The sequence below is a fragment of the Mandrillus leucophaeus genome, unplaced genomic scaffold, assembly GCF_000951045.1.
Source record: "Mandrillus leucophaeus isolate KB7577 unplaced genomic scaffold, Mleu.le_1.0 Scaffold1077, whole genome shotgun sequence".
NCBI classification, from domain to species: Eukaryota; Metazoa; Chordata; class Mammalia; order Primates; family Cercopithecidae; genus Mandrillus; species Mandrillus leucophaeus.
In genome coordinates this window covers 258431-282251 of record NW_012098954.1, presented here as the reverse complement: position 1 = coordinate 282251, position 23821 = coordinate 258431, and the positions used below count along the sequence as shown (strand labels likewise).

Sequence of the window (23821 nt, the reverse complement as noted above, 5' to 3'; positions counted from 1 at the left end):
CTTCTAATACATTTTGAAACCTGAAACACTGCAAAGGGGTTGCAAAGCAAAAAGGCAAAGATGATACATAAACAGAAATGTGCAGTGAATTGATGTGTCCTGGTGCTAAGATAGAAAAGGGGTACATGTTCCCTCTGAAAGTGCGAGAGTCCTGAACTGGACAGAGATGGAGTGTATCAGTCACAACTCATGTGGCTGTGAGGGAGAGAGCAATACTGGGTGTGTGGCGACTACAGATGATGGAATTGCTTAATGACTCATACTTGGGTGTGAGGGGACCATATTCCGGCTCTTGGGAAAGAGATGCAGGCCAAAAGGGACCTAGGGTCATAGTGGCCCCAACCTGGGCTTCCCCATCAGGATCCTGCTACCCCCGTCTGAACTCTCTTATTGCTTAGCTCTGATCTGTTCCATGTCCAGAGAGAAGTCAGTATTTCCATTTTAATGAATATTTACATTTAGATGAATTCACGTTGGGGAGGATAGAGCATAGCTAGGTGCATTGCTGGTGTTTCCTGAGCGCCCCACACCTTCCTCATGCTCTCATCTCTTTGTGGGACTCTGGGTCCTGCCGAAGGCAGCAGAAGCTGAGAGTGGCAAAATTGCAGTTATGGTCTCTTCTAGATGACGCCTGGGAGCCAGAGGCAGGAGAAAGGAGGAACAGAAGTTTTTGCAAAAGTGTTTCAAGTCTTCAGAAGTAAGATAGGAAATATTTGTTTGGTTACCAAACAAATATTGAGAACCTACCACATGCCAAAACCTGGGTTAGGGGCCAACAGGAAAAATGAAAATGCACGTTGTGATAAAGCACACTGCAGGAAATAGGCATGGAGGTGGAGAAAAGTGGGGAAGGGGAGAAACCCTCTTTAGGCGGGGTGGTCAAGGAAGACCTCTCTTAGACATGAAGACACAAACCTTCCGAATGTGCTGGAGCATTCGAGGCTGAGGAGCTGCGCATCACTGAGGCCGGAGCTGGCGGCAGAGAGTGGAAGGAGGGGGCGGAGAGACTTGATTGTATTCCAGGTGCACAGAAGATTCACTGAAGGGTTTTAAGCCAGTGTTTCAAGATCACTCTGGAAAGATCCTTTGGCTGAAGTATGGAGAACAGGTTGTAGGGAGTTAAGAAGTGAGGCAAGACCAGTTAGGAGGCTGTTGACAGGACAGGAGGAGGTGGACTGGCCTGACAGCGCCAGGGGATTAGTATTTCAAGATTATTTTGGAATTAACCCAGAAAATGGACAGGACCTGCCGAGATGGGGAGGGGAAATGAGGGTTAACTGATCTGGTTTCTCGGCGGTGCTTTAACACTGAGATGGGGTGGACCAGAGCAGGAATGGAGGAGGAGTCAGAAATCACCGGTTTGGTTGTTATGCAGATGTACAAAAGGTGTCCCAGGTCATTTGATGTGGCATCTAAAGCTCAGAGGAATGTTCACAGCTGGGGATGTAATTCTGGGTGTCACCTGCAGAGAGGTGGAATTTGAAGTCATCATACTAGATGAGATGATGAGAGAAAAGAGAGAAAATACTCCCGGCCCGAGTGTTGCAGAACATGAATGTTTATAGCTAAGCCTGGGTGGAGGAGGAAGGTCCAGGAAAGGGGACAAAGAAGGTAGAAGGAACGATGGAACCCTGGGTACAGAGAAATGGAAGGTGCTGCTTCATAATGTAACAGTACTTGTACTTTGAGTATCTAAGATTGATTGTAGACCAAGGCTTGCTTGCAGCCACAAAGGGACCTGTATTTACATAGCACTTAACAGTTTTTACAGCAACATGCATTCATTAGCCAAGCCTTTAAATCAGAGAGGTGACAAATTAGGGCCTTTCAGAGCACAGTGTTCTAGAAAAAAAGAGCTGGGATTTGGAAAGACCTGGGTTTGTTTCAGCTCACACATTTTAGCTGGGTGAATTTGGGTAATTAATGTAGCTTAATCTGAGCCTCAACCTCCTGATCTGTACATTGGAAAGAATGGCCCCATTTCCTGCACAAGTTGGGTGTGTGGGAGGAGTCTGTGAAAGCTTTGTGACAATATTGTGAGTCATTACTTCTAAAACAGAATGTTGGTGAGGAAGGCGGATGCCCTCATACCTGGGCAGGCACCACTTGCAACTATTAAAAAGTGAGGCTGGCAACTGACCACCACTTGGTACGACGCTTCTAAATAACAGAACACAGTTACGATTTTAAACGATGTGGCCTGTTAATGAATCTCAATCTAATGGTGTATTTCAGCTTTGGTGAATCCAAGTTCCTGTTTCGCCAAATCCTGGGCGTCACATTCAGATGTGAACTGATTTCTCTAGTGAGAGTGGGTAAGGTGGAGGGCAGGGTGTTCTGAGGCCATCTCAGATCAGCAGTTTCCTTCCCATGCTAAGCCTTTCTGTTCCATCAAGGAATGTGGGGACTGGGGCCAGCAGGGAAGCTCCCAGTCCTAGCTCTGCTGCAGTTCTTAGGGAGCCTGGACAACCGAGGTGTCCCTGGGACTGTTCTTAGATTCGGGTTTGGCAGGTCTGGGGCAATGCCTGGGACTCTTCCACAAGCTCCCTTAGAAGGCTGTTAGGCCGGCAGGGTATGGGAACCCAGACATCGCACAAACCACAAGGTGTGATTAGCAGGCCACGGCCAAAGGGAACACAGAGGGGAATCTCAGCCCCCAGAGAATCTTAACCCAAGAGGAAAGAGACAAAATATGTGACAGCTTCAGGTTGGGGCCCGTAGGGGGCTCTGTGTAGCTTCCCCATCAGATTGCTTGCAGGCCCCAACCCCACCTCCAGGGCTCGGGCAGCCTCTTGCCCGATGTGTGGCCCACTGGGCTGCCCAGTCCTTGGCCACTCCTGAATGGACGCAGTGTTGGATTTGTGCAGGCACAGACCACCACTTCCCACTCGGAGCATGTTTCAGAGGTTTCTTTTCCTACTAGCACAGCACCTTAAATGGATCTTTTCCCTTTGTGCCGATGGACCTTGCGGACGTGTCTTCTTGGAATCCCTTCCTGAGCTATTAGATATATTACCCCCACTGATTTTGCACTTGAGGAAGGAAGGGACTAACAGATAACATCGTGACACTAAACCCAATATACTTTGTAACTGTGAAAGAAAATAACCATACGGGTGAGAGTACAAGGCAGAGCTCCACTGGGCACCCTCCGTCTGCACAAGGCCTTTTATTCTGGTGTGTGTGCTCTATCCTGCCTTTGCATGATTTTGGGTCCACTTTAAGGCTTATATCTATGCTTTGTGCAACATCTAATTTTTTTGTGTTGGACCAACAGTGCAAAAGCAACTTTTTTCCTCCACAGGGTAGTGACCTGCTTAACAGGAGTTGCGAGCACACATGTTCAGACACCGGGAGAGCTTAACGGGCCAGTTTCACACGGGTGCTAGGTCAAGAATTCATTTCTAGACTTACTGCTCCAATAACCAAATTCAAGCAACACTCAGAACTTTCTCTGAACGTTATACTTGTGAATATTCACTTTTGGCAGGGGGTCTAAACTTTAGGCTCTAAAGAAAACATACAATTAATCATTCACAACAGAGCAAAACGTTCACACTTTTTAAAAAGAAGACGATGTTTCAAACATACAGTCCCAAATTGGGTGTTTTTTGGTATTAATCTTTATAAAAAGGAAGTTTGCGACCCTGGTGCGAGGTTCGGAGGGGTGTTTCTACAGACGGTGCGAGTGAGGCAGCTGGATATTTGTGCGGGATCTCTTTGCAAATGAAGATCAAAGTCCAAAAGAAAAAAACAATTTCACTTTATTTTAAAGACAATGATTGGCATACAGAAGGTATGCACTCGCATAAAATAAACTTTCATGAAAAGCATTAAAATCCATTATAAATTAATTTATTAAATAGGTATTTGGTATATGTGATGGTTTTATTAGATATTACTCTTATTTATTGCCAACCCCTCCCCCAAAGTCAAAACAAATCAGAAAATCCCGTAACTCCAATTTACACTAAATAATTTATTTTCCCAAAATGTGTATGTGTTCTGAGGCGTGACACATGATACAGTTCCATTGGTCATTCTCTATCAATCATAATATGACAGGACACAAGAGGCTAAAAATGGCTCATCATAATTTATTTTATGTTAAAATGTACAGCTTTTTTTTGTTTGTTTTTTCTTTTTTTGAAGTGACTGACTAAAAAGAGAACAGATAAATACAAGAGTGTCGCTGGATCCTATTTTATACAAGGATTACGCCTCTCCTGCTTGGCCCTTACTGTCACCCTGTACAGGTACAAAGGCTACAAAAAAGGAAGCAATATAAACAGACACAAATAACTTTTTTGCTTTTTTACATGCGATTTGTAAGCTTAGTTTGAGCTATTCACAAGCTACTTTTCTATTTTTCCTTAAAAAATAACTCCAATATTTTATAAAGATAGAAAAATCTACAGATGGAATGAAAATGTAAAGTTAGAGGCATTTCCATAAAATAGCAACTTTACACCAAATTCACTATTTTTTTTTAAATCCTGCCAAGTATTTGGACATATATGAAATGTTTCAAAACCTGACAGATAAACACTGAGATATGCTTCATTCAATAAACAGAAGTCTGCATTTATAAAACAGAAAGCTGCCTTTTTTCCCCAAAGAAATCTGTCACCAAAATGGAAAAGGGTCTCAACTTTACACCAAACATTTAGCAATAAAACCCTTTTGACTAACCAAATGGGAATAGCTTTTATAGCTCTTTACAGTTTTATAATTAACAAAAATATAGTTTTTTTTAAAACCCTCAAATTAGGGCACCCTAATCAAGGCAAAAAACTTAAGAAATGGCTTACTGTTAGCACAACACTTGTACAGTACTACAAAATGCACTGTCACTAACAAAGACATTAGCGGCATGCTGAAGTGTCACCTTAAACAAAATATACAATAACTGAAATGCTAAAGGCATTTACATGGAGTGGACAGGGAAGGAAAAAAAAAGCTCTAGGTTCAATATTAAAACAGATAATTTGGGGGGGCTTGATATCCACATTGTTTAACAGAAGCAGGCACAACAAGTGGCTGCCTCCATATTGTAGTCCAAAGAGAGGCCTTCCTTTGCAGAGAATTTTATATAAAAGTAACAGAAATGAAGGTACCAAAAAAAAAAAAAAAAAAAGGAAAAGGAAAAAAAGAAAAACAACTTGTATAAGGCTTTCTGCTGCATACAGCTTTTTTTTTTTTTTTTTTAAAAAAATGGTGCCAACAAATGTTTTTGCATTCACACCAATTGCTGGTTTTGAAATCGTACTCTTCAAAGGTATTTGTGCAGATCGATCCAATAGTGATACCCCGTAGGTGTTGTGGACTGCCCACGTTGTCTACCTTCTCATGTAGGAGCCATTGAGAGACTGTTTGGACATGCCTGTGTTCATGTAGCCGTGATGTCCAGGGGCCGTGTACATCATGTTACCGTGGGGTGGGGTCTGCATTGGCTGCTGGGCATATGGCTGGGTGCCCATCATGCCCATCTGCATCTGCATAGGGTATTGGGGCGTTTGATTCATATAGCCATGATTGCTGTGGTAGCCACTGTTCATCATTGGCTGGGACATGCTGTACCCATTCATGGCGTTGAGAGTGTTCATGTTCATGTTCACAGAGTTGACATTGTAGGCTGGGGCTGGCATCAGGTTCACACTCATGTTCATGCCTCTTTGCATCGTTAAAGTCCGTGCAGGACCCTGCATGGCTACAGTCTGGGAGCGCCCATAGATTTGTGACTGATGGGTGGCAGCGGCTGGTGACAGAGACGCTGACTTGGTTCTCATGGAGACGTGGCCCTTGCTGGCAATCTGGGTTTGCAGTCTTTGGCTGTGAGAGATGCCAATATTTGATGCAGCCATGTTTCGTTGCAAAAGAGGCGGCGGCAGATTCATTGGAGGAGGAGTCAGGTTGGGGGGTGGGGTCATGGTAGCTTGTGCTTGGGGTCCCCCAGGGACGGAGTGTGGAGACTGAGAAAGCTGAACAAGCCCTGTGTTACTTAATGGTGTGGACAAAGAGGCACTGTTTGCATAGGAAGTCACAGCAGCGGAATGGCTGTAAGGCAATGAATGATCAATAAGTGTATTAGTTAACTGCTGCAGTTTGGCAAGGCTGAAGGTGGCTGACGGCTGCGGGTAATGCCCAGCCCCAAAATCACTCTGACCCATTCGCTCGTATAAGCCAATGTTGGCGTTGCCCGTCTCGGGGATTTCAGCCAGCTGCATGGGTGGGGTGAAGTTAGCAGCCATGCTGCACTGAGCCAGCTGCTGGCTGCTGCTCGGAGGCCTCTCCACCACACAGCCTTGAGGAGACTTGACGCTGCAGGTCGGAGGGGAGCTGATGCTGGTTTGCTGCAGCATGCTGCAGCTCCCGCTGATGTTGGACATCTGCTGGGTGACAGCACAGCTGCTCTGTGTCAGACTGCTGGAGGTGAGGTTGCTATAGGAGCAGCTGTTCTGTGAAGAGCCATTTCCACAGATGCTGCCTCCCATAGTAGAATCGTAGCTGCTTGGGTTTTCGTAGTTCTCAGTTGTGCTCTCGATACTGCCCAGGTCACTAAATCCACTGTCTACGACTTGCTGTGAATGATCTGAAACTGATGGGACATCCATCATGGGACTGGTTTCCATGTTCTGCAGAGATGGCACTGAGATGGCACTTTGATCTGGGCTGATTTGGGCATAGCTGTTTTCCAAAGCAGGGACACTTGGGCTATTGACAGAACGTACGGACTGGCCAGGATGGGAGTGGACGGATGAAACCGGGCTACTATGGTCTGACTGTTGGCAATCGTCCAGAGTGGTGGCAATCTGTGGACTTTGGTCTGCACGGGTGTAGTTCTGTAGGCTTCTACAGGCCTCTTGAGTCTCGGCACAATCCTGAAAGGTGTCGTCCTGTTCACTGCTCTCCTGGGTCAAAGACTGAACTGCCTGGACAGTCTCAGAGTCGATTTCCATGGTTGCTGGGTTTCCCTCTTTGAACTCTGTATCGACTTCTTTGCTGTTCTTTTGGTCCTGCTTCTGTGCCTGTTCTCCTGGGGGTGGCTCCTCGTCAGATTCGGGTACGGCTTCAGGGTCCCCAGCAAGCTCCTTGGGCTCACTGTTACAAGAGGCTGTCAGGTCGACGCCACAGTCCATTAAGACCTCTGGGTTCGAGTGACTAGGCTGCACATTAAGGTCTAAAAAAGCCTCCTGGTTTTCCAGTACTTCTTTGAAGCTTTCTCTGGGCAGCTCTTCCTTCTCCACTTCGGCAGACTCCATGTGGCTGTCATCCTCGTCATCGGCATCATGGTCCTCGTTGTGAGATGGCTCTTCGTCCTCTTCCTCCTCCTCTTCATGATCATCCAAACGTGCAGAGTCTTCTTTTTCCGTGGAGATTTCTGGTTCCTCTTTTTCTTGGCTTTTAGCACCATCTGGATCTTTTTCTACATTTCCTCCTGCTTCTTCTTCTTCTTCTTCTTCTTCCCCTTCCTCTTCTTCCTCTTCTTCCTCCTCCTCCTCCTCTTCCTCAGGTTTGATGAGATCATCTTCTGGTTTTTCACCTGGTGATGTATTTGGACTTACAGGGGCACATGTTTCTTGCCTTCTGTTTTCCTCTTGAGGCAGCAGGGCTTCCCCAGCTTCCTTGGCCTCCTCCTCAATGCTGATGGGAGTGGGGCTGGTTTTTCCTTCTGAAGTCTCCTTCTGTTCTTCCACTGTTACCTGCTCATCAGGCTCCATGGGGGTTTCTGGTGGGGTGTACAAATTCAGTTTAAATCCGGTCTTCCTCTCTTTGTTTTGCCTCCACTTAGACAGACCACGCTTTGTTCCTTTTGGCCACGCTTGTTTGCACTTTAGAGGTTCGGGATTGTCTTTACTGCCTTCTTTCAAGTTACTCGAATCATCATTCATATTGTCTTAGTGAAGAGACAAAAAGGGGAAGGAAGAAAAACAGTCTTAGAAAGCATAACCATGGGCAACTTGAATTCATTCCTCTAAATTAATTAGCAAACACTGCTTTCAATTTGGCATGTTAAGAGTTGATGGTAAAGACATAATCAAGGCTAATGTGTAATAATATTGTGGTATAAACCAAGTAAATAACCTAGGCCTGGGAAAGTAACATACTGGGAACACATGGATATAGGCAATGCTAATGTGCTTATTTGAGTTTAATGAACAAGACATTCTCTGATGCAAAAACGTAGAGTTCCACAGTGTAAAAAAAAAAATCAATTTGAACATTTACAAATTAGGACATACAGGGGAAAGGAATTAACGCTAGCTTATATACAAATCATTACTGTCCTCGAAAAATGACTAGAAGCCTTAACTCTCATATCTACCTAGAGAAAGTAAACCTCTGTGGACATTTATAGGATGTAAATGATCTTGGATGACATGATTTATTTACTTTGATTTGAATGTGCTCTCTGGCATAAAAATAAGCTGTATACCTCTGAAACAAATCAGTAAATAACTAAATACCCAAAACAAATGCACTTGTCATCATCATTTTTAGGATCATCATTTTTGCATGATACAAACTACAATGTAATTACTAGCAAATTCCTGAACATTTAAAATACAGGTATTCTTTTTATCACTAATTCTGTCCACATTGAATTCTGGTCAGCATGTTGCTGATGTAAGGTTTGAACATTAAAGACAATCAGAAACAAACCATAATTGTGAAGTTCATTTCAGTTCAGGTGACCTTATTTTTACTGAACCTATATGCACATGTGAATATAGATGTAAATATGTACATATTTATATAAGCAGATGGATAACTACATACATATTAATAAATATATAAATAAATATATGTATAAAGCACCCAAGTATTCTTATGATCTTTAGATTACACTAATCTTCTAGAATCAGTGGTCAATTTAAAGGAAAAGCTTTATATAGAACAATAGTTTTATTAGAAACTCTATTTTGGAGAATAAAAATAAGATGTCACAATCATCATAAAACAGATATCCCTTCTGCCAGAAGAGAGTGAGTTCTAGTCCAACCGGTGAACAGCAGAGTAAGCACTGGCTGATTTAGGTAATAAAAGGATTACAGAAAAACTTACCTGCAAGTATTACTTTCAAACTGACCAGCTGAAAAGAACACATATATGATGCAGAATGGTTCCCTGAGAAGTGCCGAGTACCATGCCCGAGTTAAGAGTCATCTCAGGACATTTCTATTCACAATGGCAGGTAATAGCCATGCCAGTGCCCCCGGATTCCACATTCTTTTTATTTTTGAGACGGAGTCTTGCTCTGTCACCCAGGCTGGAGTGCAGTGGCATGGTCTCGGTTCACTGCAACCTCTGTCTCCCAGGTTCAAGTGATTCCCCTGCCTCAGCCTCCCAAGTAGCTGGGACTACAGGCATGCATCACCACGCCTGGCTGATTTTTTTGTCCTTTTAGTAGAGATGGGGTTTCACCATGTTGGCCAGGCTGGTCTTGAACTCCTGACCTTAGGTGATTTGCCTGCCTCAGCCACCCAAAGTGCTGGGATTACAGGCATGAGCCACCATGCCTGGCTGGATTCCGTATTCTTATTCTACATGCTACTGGACCTACCAGCTTTTGTTGGAACAACTCCCAAAATCAGAAGATGAGTTTTCTGACAATTATTCTTAAGAAAGAAGGACATCCTGAAAGGAGTCAGGCATAATACGAGAAGACAGCCAAGAAGGGGAAACAAAGCTCATTCTCACACACAAAATGATTGCTCATCGCAGTTTGTTGTGGTTTGTATGTTGATTTGTTTAAAAAAAAAAAAACAAAAAACCCCAAAGAATAAGGCTTGGTTTCTCTATACCCAGAGTAAGAAGTCATTCCTTCAGCAAAAAAATGTATGCAGGAATAGCATTTCTGTGAACTAAGAACGTCAAGAAGATGCTTGTTCTTAAAACTGTGGCTTTTCAAAAGCTAGATGATCCTGTGGTTCCCAGGAAAATGAGATGGCCTGTTCCCCAGATTAGAGTAAGTTCTGAACAGAGTCATCTCGGCCAGAGAATAGAGACAGTATACCATAAACCCTCATGAGTCAGCTGGGAGCACACGTTCTCAACCTGACAGGCAAGGATGGGTGTTTTAAATACAGCAGGAAAGACGATTCACTGGTGTTCAGTATATTTTTTAGAGGATGGGGTACAGGTGTCCCTGTCAACTTAAAAAGGAAGGTTGTCCCTGTCAACTTATATCAGTTTACTGATTTCTATATTATACAATATTATCAAAGCTAATCTTGATGTGTGGGTAAATTTAGATGTGTTTTTTTTTTTTTTTTTTTGAGAAAGGGTCTCATTTTGTCACTCAGGCTGGAGTGCAATGGCATGATCATGGCTCATCCTGAGCTCACGTGATCCTCCCATCTCAGCCTCCCAAGTAGCTGGGACTATAGGCACACATCACCACTCCTGACTACTTTTTGTATCTTTTGTAGAGATGGGGTTTTGTCATGTTGCTCAGGCTGGTCTCAAACTCCTGGGCTCAAGTGATCCACCTGCCTCAGCCTCCAAAAGTGCTGAGACTACAGGTGCACACCACTACACCTGATTAATTTTTGTATTTCTTGTAGAGATGGGGCTTTGCCATGTTGCCTAGGTTAGTCTCAAACTCCTGGGCTCAGGTGATCCACCTGCCTCAGCCTCCCACAGTGCTGGGATTACAGGTGTGAGCCACCATGCTCAGCTTAGTTTAGATGAATCTTTATAGTAGTATATACTAAGACACCACTGATTATAAGATGTACTATTGATTCACTAATATTTGTTTTCCAGGAAAAAAGGAAACAATTCCATTCAATGCTCACATTGATAATAACATATACCTTGATTTCAGAAATACTAAATGTGGAAAAAAAGTACATATTAGAATCAAAGAAATGTAATGTGTTTCTTACCAACAGACTTAAAAGTTTTGGGGGATAAGCCACTTTCTGGTAAGTAAGATGAACCCACCTAGAAGAATGTTCTGGCCTTAGAAGTTGTTTAACATAAAATCCAATTCCAGGAAGAAGGGACAGAAGCTTGTAAGGATGGGAAAGGGCAGATGGGCACTTGCTCCAGGTGCATCAGCACCACTTCCCAGGTGCCTCTGGGCATCACGCCAGAGGCCTGCTCTTTGGCACCCAGTCAGATACAGACATTCTCAAGGGTAAGGTTTTTATCATTCCTCTACTTACTTCTACAAGGGTCAGCATTCTTAAAGCAATGATTGTCTTTTCCTTCCTCTTCCTCTGTTTGTCTTTTCTTCCCAGGCTGATGTTGGAATGCTTTTCTCAAGACTGGCTTCCTGCCATCTTCCTCCACTTCAATCTCGCAGGTAGGCTCCAGCTGTGGCATTGGCCTCTCTTCATCTGAGTTGTCGAAGGGCTCATTCAGTACTTCTGTCGTCTCTGAAATGGTCTCTGTTGTTACACTGCTGTTGATCCTCCTGCGTTTACGACCCCTTTTCTTCTTTAGTACAAAAGGCCTCTGAAATTAATTCCAAACATAACACATAAGAGCTCATGAGAAATTAAACGGTTGAGTCGACATGCAGTAGACGTGTACTGAACACGTGTCTGAGAATCTTATACGTAGAGACTTCTGTAATGCCTTTGTACTTAACCTTCCATTTGATGTTTAACATCCCTCTCGGGCTCCAACTACACAGGCAAGTGTTTTCCAAATAAAACAGTTGTTTACTCAAGCAGATGCTTTGAGAGGGAACATCCTAGCAGCTTGACTGGAGATTTTAAAAACGAAGCTTTGCTTTTCTAGTATATATTTTCCAAGTGGTACTTGCTGGCTTCAGTACTCCTCACATCACAGACATTTAAGGTCATCACAGACTCTAATGTCTTTATAAATGGTGCCGTAATTAGCCACAGGGTTAACACATTTAATACTTGATAACTCTTGAAGGAGCACCCACTATATGGACAGCACTGGGAAATATGATACAAGACCAACCTACTTGTTCTCATTCCACAGGACTTCAGGAACTATGAAAATGAAAGGAAAGGTACTTGAAGAAAGGATTACTGTTTATAATGTTAACAGAGTCAAGTACTGGTGGCTGCTGAGATGTAAGCAACTGATAACCTGGCAAAATATTTTAATAGAAGGCATCTAAAAACGTTAAAGACCTGCCAGATGTCTTATTTGTATGACATAAAAATATTTTTTCTTTTATTTTTCTTTTTTGTAGAGACAGGGTTTTGCCATGTCGCCTAGGCTGGTCTTGAACTCCTGATCTCAAGTGGTCCACCTGCCTTGGTCTCCCAAAGGGTTGGGATTACAGGCGTGAGCCACCGCACCTGGCCTAAAAATATTTTTTCTGTTTGCACTAAAGGTTGGCATAAATGACTCTCCATAATTGTAATTATAAAATATTTTCCCCCCAGCAAAAAAGTTTTTAATGACACAAAATTCAAAGAGGAATAGCAGGTAGATTTGCTGCTAAGATGTAATTGTTGCCCCCCAGATTATTGAAAATACACTGCAAAGAAGGGTTCAATATGCTTGGTTAAAAGCTAACCTCCAGGTAAACTGTACTCAAGAATTATTATTATTATTATTTTTAAAATATTTATTTATTTTTTATATACAGAGAGAGTCTTGCTTTGTTGCCCAGGCTGGTCTTGAACTCCTGAGCTCAAGTGATCCTCCTGCCTCAGCTTCCCAAAGCATGGAGATTATAGGCGTGAGCCACTGTGTCTGGCCTCCAAGTATTCTTGTGTCTTACTTTTGTAATGCTCTGAATGCTCACAGAAGCACACACACAGCCGGTTAATCATATTCCGTAATTTAACATTTACGGTTATTATTCCCCCAGTCTGCCTGTCCTCTTTAATCCACGAGGGAATTTTCCCTAATATGAAGGAAGCCAAGGTAGAGAACTGGTTTTCTTCAGGTTGAGTCCAGTTCAGATCATGCCTTGGATGATTCTTGTTTTTGATAGTTTTAGAACAAGTTTCTTTTATTATATATACAACACATGAATACACACTCCTCCTAAGAAATGGAAACATTATTCTTAAGCCTGACGTCTACTTTGTGGGATGTTCCTTTCTACCACCTCCCCATGGAGACCCTTCCAGAAGACTGCCAAGCCTAGAAGAGCGCTGAGCTGGGAGTTAGAACAGCAAGTTCCCTAACAGATGCCATATCGGATGGCCTTGGGCAGAGCCTTAAGCTTGTATTGTGATATCTCTATCAGTCTTGGCTGAACTAACAATATTGGCTCTCCTCTATGTCCCAGATAGATACGGAAGACAAAGATATCAGATCTGGGTGAGCAGTTACCTAAAAACAAAGTCAATTCTTTACTTTCTGTACCATTGGAGATGATATGGTCTATCTAGAGACACCACTGGACTACTAAGATCTGAGGAGATCCAGTAATGCTTTCTAACAATTCTGTGCCAAGAACAAGAGAAAGAAACAGCATGAAGAGCACTGGGCTTGGAGTCTTTTGGTTTTGTTTTGTTTTGAGACAGAGTTTTGCTCTTGTTGCCCAGGCTGGAGTGCAATGGTGCCATCTCGGCTTACTGCAACCTCTGCCTCCCTGGGTTCTCCTGCCTCAGCCTCCTGAGTAGCTGGAATTACAGGTGCATGCTACCATGCCTGGCTAACTTTTGTATTTTTAGCAGAGACGGGGTTTCACATTAGCCAGGCTGGTCTTGATCTCCTGACCTCAGGTGATCCGCCCGCCTTGCCCTCCCAAAGTGCTGGGATTACAGGCGTGAGCCACTGCGCCCGGCCCAGGCTTGGAGTCCTGAGCACGCATTTGGTTCTGTTTCCAGCTCTAATGAGTCATGTGACCTTAGAGAAGTCTCCTGGCCTCTAGGTCTTGGAAGGTGGTTTAAGTGCTCTCTGGGGCCCCTTTCTGTTCCCATAAACCTCAGTTACTCTACTCCTGCAGACCAGCAGGTGGCAGTGACTACTAGACTACAAGGCTGGCCTGTCCCTGGTTTCCTGTCACAGTGCTAACAAACCTCAAAAAGTAAACATAATCATGACTGTGAGATAAACGATTATGACATATGATCAGCAGGACTGGGTACACACACATAAACTACGACTAAAGAACAGAGAGTGAAATACTAATAGAGAGAATGTCTGCAATGACAAATAAGATTTGATGGAAGGTGACTCAGATAGAAAATCTAAACAGACACCGACCTTTCTCTTTATGGCAACTGACTGTGGTTTTGTCAATCTCGGGGGAGAGCTTTGAATATTTTCTTCTTCTTCTTCTTCCTCTTCTTCCTCCTCTTCGTCCTCTTCCTCTTCCTCCTCCTCCTCTTCCTCCTCCTCCTCCTCCTCGTCCTCCTCCTCCTCCTCTTCTTCTTCACTGCTCTCTTTAGAGAGCTCCAGCAGCTGCCCTCGCTCCCCTGTGACTGGCCGGCTCTCCGGGGAATGCAAATATTTATTTTTCGATTGTACTTTTGCAGGTGATTGCCTACTGTTAGCTCTAGTTGACAGGACTTCTTGTTCCTCCTTCTCCCAGCAGCTAGCTTGTTCCATTAGCCGCTCAGCCTAAGTGGGGAGGGTAAAAATGGTGGCCAGTGAGAGGGCAGTTACACAGCCAGAGCCTCTGAGGATCAATGGCAAAGTGTCTCTAAGTCGGTTCTGATCAGGACAGCTAGCCGGCCAAGCACATTCCAGCTGCATCATCTCAGGAACCTTTTGCATCAGTTAGGATAACAAATCAAAGAAGATTGGGTTTCATGGGATATTTAGCAGTATTAATGATGCAGCGAATTGATTTGAGTCCTTTATCACTACATTACATGCTCACTGGCATGGAGCACTTTAAGCAAGTTCATAAACACAAAGAATCGATTGACACTGCAGCCTTGGAGCTCAGCACCGAATTTGATCTGATTACATGCTCTCAGTAGTGAAAAATGCTGCTTTGTAATCAATGATAAATGTTTCATTTTTCATACTCAATTCAATAAAATTATCATGTCTTACCAAGAAACCTCAGTTAGGATAAATTAGTGCCATATCATTTCACATGCTATCTCTACATAACCAAGCTTTTGACAACGATCTTAATGACTTTCTTAGCTTAAGAATGCTACAAGATTGAGGTTACACAACTTAGGATGATAAAGACAATCATTACCTCTTTCTCAGCTTCTCGCTCTTCTTCAGACACTGCAGCATTAGAAATTAAAATTGGGGTCCACCTCAGACTGTCTGGATCAAGTTCATTGGCTCTGGAACAGGTTTTCAGCTTTTCCATGTGGCTCAATATCAACTTTTCCCGTCTAATGATGACAAATCTGTAATGTGATAAGGCAGAACAAAATGTAATCACAAGCTGAAATTTCACTTCAGCTTCACATACGGACATATGCTAGCACTAACGTTATCTGGGTTAGGAAAAATCAGAAAGCACCTCAACGAGAGGGTACAGAACACTGGAATCCAACCAGCAAAAAAGTGTCATTTCATGTATTATTTTTAGGAGAAAAGGTTTGTTAATACTGTTAGGGAACCTCGATCTTTAACTGGAATGAATGTACCTATCTCCAGGGACCCTTTCTGGTGTGGAATGCCTGAGCCACGGAGCTGCCCAGGACTCACCTGCCATCTCTCTTGTCGATCATGTGGAGGTGCTGCAGAGTGGTGGCAATGTCATGTGGGCACATGCCCGTCGCTCTGCTAATTGCTTTGATGCTGATGTGCCTCTCATGGTGGTGGTAGAGATACTCTAAGATGACGCTCTTCCAGTATGCCAGGTAGGAGAGACGGCCCAGATCGGAGAGAGGCTTTTCAGGAGACCCTGCTTGGCCTTCTCTTCTAGAAAGCAAATAGCCTAGGGCAGAAAAAATAAAGGGGCATTCCTCACTTTGGCATTCCCAGAGCTTAGAACAGGAGCCACCAGAAGTAATATGAGTAGCGACAAGGTAAAAACATCACACCAGAGAAGTGCATTCGCTTTAAGAATGTAGCCTCTTCCCAGTTACAGTGATTTGATCTCTGTGAAGTTTATGCTCCTGAACCTTTGACAGTGGCACTCTAAGTCAATTTACGCAGCTAGCAGCAGCATTCCAAACACATATTGTGGCATATTTCACAAAGACTAAAAGCGATGGCTGAAGACATTACTCCTGGTGAGTCTCAACATCTAAGTCTCTTACAGCTTTAGATTCTTCCAAAAACGAAATGTCAGGCACTTACTCAGAAATCCTGTCAAGGGACCACCCCAAACATTAATGGGCAAGTTGTTTTCCACAGGAAGGACCTAATGACCCTTTGACAGCTGGGTCTTAATAAAAAGAGAACGACCTCTGTTGACTCAAGAGTCTATATTGCTTGTTACATTTAACTAGCAGGTTGATCTGAAGCTTTGTTTTAGGACTAATAAAAGAATGTCTTTCAAGTCAACTGCTGCGACTCACATCAGCTCCACTAGCTCGATTTTCACCTCTTTCATAGAAATTAATTTACAATCCAATCCCAGAACACTGCTCCTACAAATTAAGACAAAACAAAACAAACTCCTTAAAACAACCTATTGCATGTATGCTCAGAAAATCCCCCAGCATCTTAAGCTTTTGAACGCATTTTACAGCATTACTGTGAAGGTTCCTTGGCAAAGGAACTTTAAAAATGAAAAAAAAAAAAAGAAGAAAAAAAAAGAAAAAGAAAAAAAAGAAACCAGCCCTTTAAATCCACTTGAAGGTAATGAATGAAAGCTGGCGGCTGTCTCGGTAATTAAGAGCCACTTATGGAGTAGAAAAGAAATGCTATAAACTAATGATGTCTACCTTGCTCTAATTATCTATTTCAACAGCCTCACCTTCATGAACTTCCTAAGTTTAAACAAACATCAACCACATACAGTAGGTGGCGGCAATGACAAAATCATACTGCTCCGTAAACCACCCAAATCTTCAGCATTTTTCTTCTTTATCTACATTTCCAAAATGGCTGCATTCTCAAGAATTTTCTCAATTTTAGGGTTATTTTTTGTTAAAGAAGAAATCAATGCCTCTGATGCATTTTCCTGCCTCTCAAAATCACTGCAAATACAGTAATGCAGAAATATAAAACAAGCATCCAGCCTGAACCCTCGAAGGATATAATCACAGCATTTTGCATTTTGATGGCTTTAATCTGAATGCCATTATAAAGAATGGGCGTAAATTTAACTTCAGGTTTTGCTAAGGTCTTTTGACTTACTTGTCTCTTTAACCCATGTTTAAGTGCAAAGTATTTGACTGAATGCAAACAAGCACCACAACATTTTACAGTGAAACCACTGTCTACATGTAATTTGGCAGCAGGCTGGGGCTTTCAATAGCAGTGTGTCAGGAATGCTAACACAGTGATGGCCACTGTGCCGAAGCCAGACCACACTGTGTCCTGTCAACACGGAGAAGAGCTCTCTATGTCTCTGTGTCGCCAGAGTACGAAGGGGGCCCACACCTCAGAATACAGATAATTGGCGCATCCGTCACCTGCCTCCAAAGTGCTTGGCACATGCTGAGAAATGTACTCAGGTGGCCGGGGCCGGGGGGAGTCCCAGCTTTGTACTCCTGGGGGGTGAGAACCGTAGAGCCGTGGATATGGAACTATCCCCTTTTGTCCATGAGATCCCACAATTAAAAGTCCCCTGCAGTGAGTGTGAAAGTCCCCAGGTCCTCTACTGGTTCTTATTTGAATCCAGCAGTCAAGGACAGAAAGCCCCACTCCTCTCAGTCTTGCAGAAAGAATTCTGTACAACCAAAGTGTTCATACCAAAGTGGTATGTGCCCCCCCATACCTTATGTCCCCCACTACGATGGGCCAGCTTACCCAGAAGCACATGTGTTCCTTTGTTCTGTCTCCCTGCTACAGTCCCTAATCTGGAAGGCAGCAGCAGCCAGCATCAGGAAAACCCACGCTTTCCGCAGCTGTTCGTGCTTTCACACCCTGAAGTGGCGCAGACACACCCTGTCAGGGCCTGAGCCTAAATGGGTTAGGCCACTCAAACTAGCAGGCAACTTGGGGTCCATGGGGAGCATTTAGGCATAAACCTTTTCGCACCTGCTACTCCTACCATGTTAAGTGGCTGTCTCCTGGGACACTCCCTTGGACACAGACTTCAGGCTATGAATGATAGTCACGGAAGAGTCCTGGGGAGGTGGCAACAGGGTGATGAGCCCTGATGGGCGTGGGTACACTGACAGCCCAGTGGTCTTTTTCAGCAAACACCCTTGCACTGTGCTTGCAAAGGCCAGGAGAAAGCAGGGAGTGGCCAACACCTGCCAGGAGGCCATGCTTCCCTGGGTGCTGGAAAGAAGACAACTGCAAACCCAAGCTCCAGCCACAGCACAGCAGGCGGGTGTGCAGGGATGACGTGCACCAACACTGCAGACTGCCCAAGGCGACTACCCAAAGGGACCACTGCATGGCTTGCAGTGGGTTTTTCCCTCTCCTCTCTGACTCATGAGACCCTCAAGGAACTAACAATAGCAGCAACCGGCACTTATGCCAGGAGCCATTTGGAAGTCCACGAAGTCTCCTCATGTAAGAGAAAACAGAATCCATCAAAACGATCAAAATGAACAAAGATACATTTCTGATTCCTTACTAGTTAAGTGAACTCACTTGTAATATGTTAAACTGCAGAGCTTAGAAGAAAAGTGTGTGTCATGTCCATTCCACTGGCGCGCTTGGCGGACATAGGACAGAATTCCATTTGAACGTGCAGCAGTACTTCCTCTCAGAAGGCTGCAGCTGGTGGCACTTCACTACTCTGACCCTCATAACATGCGATGTTTTAAAAAAGGAATTTCTTGCCACCTTTTGTTTCTTTGTACTTTTTTTTTTTTGAGACAGAGGCTTGCTCTGTTGCCCAGGCTGGAGTGCAATGGTGCGATTTGGGCTCACAGCAACCTCCACTTCCCAGGCTCAAGTGATTCTCCTGCCTCAGCTTCCTGAGTAGCTGGGATTATAAGCGCCAGCCACCAGGCCTGGCTAATTTTTGCATTTTTAGTAGAGACAGGGTTTCACCGTGTTGGCTAGGCTGGTCTCGAACTCCTGACCTCAATCCCTCAAGTGCTGGGATTACAGGTGTGAGCCACTGCGCCTCTGTTTTTTCTAGGCTCTTCACAACATAATTACAATATAGCCCATTTAAAGAATAATTTTTGGTAAGAACATTTTACTTATTGAGTAATCAAAGAGATGTGGTGGTTTAAGTTACAGCTCTTAAATTTAACTTACCAAAAGGATTCCAAATAATTGATCTAAGACGCAGGGAAATAAAAGCACTTATCTTGGCCAGGTGCGGTGGCTCACGCCTGTAATCCCAGCACTTTGGGAGGCTGAGGCGGGCAGATCACCTGAGGTCAGGAGTTCGAGACCAGCCTGACCAACGTGGAGAAACCCTGTCTCTACTAAAAACACAAAATTAGCCGGGCATGGTGGCGCATGCCTGTAATCCCAGCTACTCGGGAGGCTGAGGCAGGTGAATCACTTGAACCCGGGAGGCAGAGGCTGTGGTGAGCTGAGATCACGCCATTGCACTCCAGCCTGAGCAACAAGAGTGAAACTCCGTCTCAAAAAAAAAAAAAAGCACTTATCTTGGAAGCTGGTGTATTATCCTGAAGCATCTGAAACAAGTACAATATACCCCTGACGAACAGATTCCCATGGTGCTTTAACACTTCTCCTTAACTCGGGATACTTTCAATCAGAAAACCTCAGCTCTCCCTGGAGAAACCTGGCTGTTTCAGATGGAAAACAAAGTGATGTTTGGAGGACAAATCCCAGTAGCTGCAGTATAATTAATCGCTGGTGAAATTATTCCCTTGAACTTGTCTGTGAGCCAGAGGTGCTGGCGAACAGCACCTACACTGTGAGTGGGAGCCTTGTAATTGAAAACGGGGTAGCCCATAAACCCCTCATCCACATCAACTATCTTGATCATAGCAAAAGCTGGCTTCCTCTTTTGCTTTACTGGAATTACTTATCCTGGGGAAGGTGACATCTGAGTTGCTGTATACAGGCCACATAATCAATTCAAAAGATTATCAAGATGTCTGCTTAAAGGGAAAGGAAGAACAGTGCAACTTCTGTCTATAAAAAGTAAGCATTTCTAAGCTGTACTGCATGGAACCCAAGTGTGCCTCACCTCTGTTAAGGCTGAACTACTTGTTGTAAGACAATCAAATCTCATGTTAACTAGCCCTGATTCCCTGGAGTTTGAAACGGTTAACTTTCCCCCAGGGGGAGAAAATCAAAGTGGTAGAGAGTTACCTCATGTAGACGGATCTATTAGGATAAGGAAGGAACTATCTAGACAAGGTCAAGATTTGTTTTTGCAGACCCAAATTCCCAAATTAAATTTAATTCCCAGCATAATAACTGTAATGTTAACGCTCACTGAAAATGAAAATTCCTTCCCTTTAAACTACTGGTATTCAAGGGTGTAAATGGACCATAGTAGAATCATGTTCTCAGGCAAGGGCATGGATAGGGACAGGGATCTCCCCTGACAGGGGCAGACACCCTCACCCCTGCACACCTCCATCTTCCACTACCTGGAACCAAACCATATGAACCTCCTCAAACACCAAAGTGTAAACTTTGGCAACCTACTCACTCCCAACTTCCATCTGTCTGGATTATGTGAGTTTGGGGTCACCAGCTGCTTTTAGGGGATGATAATCTTTGAGGATTACACAGTTTTCATCAGACACCTGTTTAGTTCAGCAAATCCTGCTGAAAGGTCTGTATCAGTCGACAGCACTGGGTTTGCAAGCCTGGGAACAGACACCAGGCCAGGGATTTATGGCAGCTTTTGAGCACAGGAAATCTGATGACTCTAACCAAGTTACCTCATGCTTGGAGATGGCAATTCACTGGTCTGTACGCTCATCTGTTCCTGGTTTCTGGTGCAGAGCAGCACTGTGACCAAGTGGATGAATGGCATGTTATCAGTTTAAATAATGATAAATGAACCTGACAGCCTATTTATATCTCCTCGTTTAAATTTTGTGGTGATTTTGCAGTTAGTGCAGAGGAAGCTGAACCTTAGTCCTCACAGCATTTTAAGAGAACAGCTGTGCTCTAAATGACCTGTGACCTGCCTGATATCTTACTGCTTTCCACTTATTAAAAGATACAGGTGCCTCCTTGGCAAAGATGGAAATTTTGAATTTTTCAGATATTTTACATTTTAAGAGATTGGTGTTGAAACTGTGGAAGTTTAAGAACTCTCTCCTGTAAGTCCTATGGGCATGACATAATTATGTAAGAACTTGAATAAATGCTGCTTATCAAGATCTCAGTGTGGAGACCTGTGGCATCAACATCACCTGACAACTTGCTAGAACTTTAAATTCTCAGAACCTATCTCAGACCTGCTGAATCAGAATCTTTGGTGGGGAGAGGCAGAGCCCAGCATCTGTGCTTTCAGAAGTCCCCCAAGTGATTCTGATGTACCCGAGTTTGAAAACCACTGCTAGAAACCTGCTCTGAAGCTGCTGGCTTTGATGAGGGTGTGGCCACTGAAGAGAGCATGACTGAAGGATCTCAAATAGGTGAGACCTCACTCAGCTCCTTGGATGGCAGATAACTGGAGAATGGACTCGCCAAAGCCCCACCAAACTGAAATTTGGCTAGAGGTCACTGAGTTGCCAAATCGCTTTGTGCAGACGTTCTATGCCTCTGCTTAACAGCACGGACTCCGGTTCAGTAGGTCTGGGGTGGGGCTTGAGATTCTGCACGTCTAACAACTTCCTGTGGCATGGACCACACTTGAATAGCAATGGTTTATACTTTAAATCGGTGGTTTTCAAACGCTTTGGTCTCAGGACTCAAAGAGCTTTTGCTTATAAGGGCTCTATCTATTGATTTTACTGAGAAATTTGACAAATATTTATTAATTTATTTAAAAGATAACAATAAACCATTATCTAACATTTTTTAAATGAAAAAATACCCTACACTTTCTAAAATATAAATAAAATTTATAGTGAATAAGAATGGCATTATTTCACGTTTTGCAAATTTCTTTAACTTCTGGCTTAAGAGAAGCCAGTCAGATTCTCTCTTTCTCCCTTTTTCTCTATTTTGTTCTTTCTTTTTCTTTTTCAAGAAGACAGGGTCTCCCCATGTTGCCCAGGCTGGTCTCAAACTCCCAGGCTCAAGCGATCCTCCCACCTCAGTCTCCCAAAGTGCTGGGATTACAGGCGTGAGCCACCACACCCGGCTTGCTAGATTTCATAGATTGCTTTGGTATTGAATCTGTTGTGATACCACAGGTCATGACATTCTGGAAAACTCTTCTGTATACTCATGAAAAAATGAAAGGAAAAAGGAAAAAGAGTATCTTAGTACTACTAGGAAAATAGTTATGACGTTGTAGACTCACTGAACCATAGTTTGAGACCATGTACATTAAACAAAGATGAGAATTTTTTGAAGTTGGGCAACAGGGCACTGGTATTTAAAAACAATATGTCATATATTGCATACAACATGACAGATCGTGAGAAGCTCTATGGGTGGGTGAACAGCATGGGCTCTGGAGCCAGACTGCCCAGAATGGAATCTGGGGTCCACCATGTACCAGCTGTGTGACCTCGGGGATTTTATTTAACCTCTCTGTGCTTCAGATCTCTCATCCATATGATGTGAATAATAATTGTACCTAACTCTTACAGTTCTCGTAAGGATTGAGTTAATATGAAGCATGCAGAACAGTGCTTGACACATTACAGTAATCCTAATAAGTGTTAGCTATGATTATTATTCAACATATTGAATGAATCAAATCTCAAGGTGATCATTTGGGTAACTAAATATCCTTAAGGTAGGGGAAATAAATAAAATTTGGACAGAAGGAAAGCAACAGAGACAGACTGCTCTATAGAATCAGATTGAGAAAAGCTAACTTTCTTTTCCTACTTTTGTCTGAGGAACCTGAAAACCATTCCATGGACTCAGACAGAAGCTCTCCTCTCATCCCACCCTCCCTTCCTCTCCCCTCCCCCCAGCTAACCACCCAGATACAAATTGAATTAAAGAAAGAGGCCACGAAAAAAAATTCTGCCTCAGGAGTGGTCTTAAGAAATGGCAACAAAGTTCCCAGCAAACACAGTTCTGTGTCCCCAAATTCCCTTTGGCCCCTTAGTCCTTAACTTCAAGGACTATCCTTAGGAAATGGCAAGCCCATGCAACCACAGAAACAATGACTGGTAAGGGCTTCCGCAGAGCCCAGGGACAGTCCTGAGACAGATGAAAGACTCAAATATTTTACAAGACTCAAGTGTGTCTCTGGAAAAATGGCCTGACCCAGTGAAACCCTGAGCATGGAGACAGCGTGTCTTTGGGGAAGGAGGCTGGCTGCCCTGGGTCACATTCCAGCCTGTTACTCTAAGCCCCTCTCTTAGATCTCTCTTCTCTGGGATCCCACAAGCTCCTCAGCAGACCTCCAGCGCTAAGCTCTTCCCCAAGGGGCCACTGATTTTTCTTACTGAATGTTCCTACCCCTCCAAGTCCATTCCAGAGCGGAATGGTCTTCCTTCAACCTCCCCAGTGGAAGATGTATGGCAGGTGCATGACTCCTCCAATGCTGTGTGGTGTGCCCGTGTCTCTGAGCTGACTGACCATGCTGGGATTTACCAGATAGTTCCATGGTTCTGTGGGTAGGTGTGCACTCCCTTGCGGGGGGTGGTCATTCTGCATGTCAGTCCCCAGGTAAAAGGTACAGGTGCTTAGAAAGAAAATGAACTCACAAGTAGGGCATCAGGCAGCAGGAAAGGGGACTTCCCTCCCTCTGCACCGCCCCTGTGTTGAGAAGCGTGCACCTCTGTGGATGTGCTCCTGAGCC

At 43.8% G+C, this 23821-nt stretch overlaps 1 protein-coding gene across 4 annotated transcripts in view; it reads right to left on the bottom strand.

Annotated features, from left to right (window-relative positions):
* Window positions 1-3839: 3839 nt before the first annotated feature.
* The window catches only part of KAT6B (K(lysine) acetyltransferase 6B), a 221326-nt gene continuing 201344 nt past the window's right edge, over window positions 3840-23821 (bottom strand). For all 4 annotated transcript variants that reach the window (XM_011985965.1, XM_011985955.1, XM_011985975.1 and 1 more), the window contains 5 exons: window positions 15577-15808; window positions 15113-15272; window positions 14161-14517; window positions 11175-11466; window positions 3840-7897 (listed from right to left, as the gene is read on the bottom strand). In XM_011985965.1, the coding sequence (XP_011841355.1) occupies window positions 5340-7897; window positions 11175-11466; window positions 14161-14517; window positions 15113-15272; window positions 15577-15808 (3599 nt within the window). In that variant the 3' untranslated portion in view covers window positions 3840-5339. The remainder of the gene's footprint in view (window positions 7898-11174; window positions 11467-14160; window positions 14518-15112; window positions 15273-15576; window positions 15809-23821) is intronic.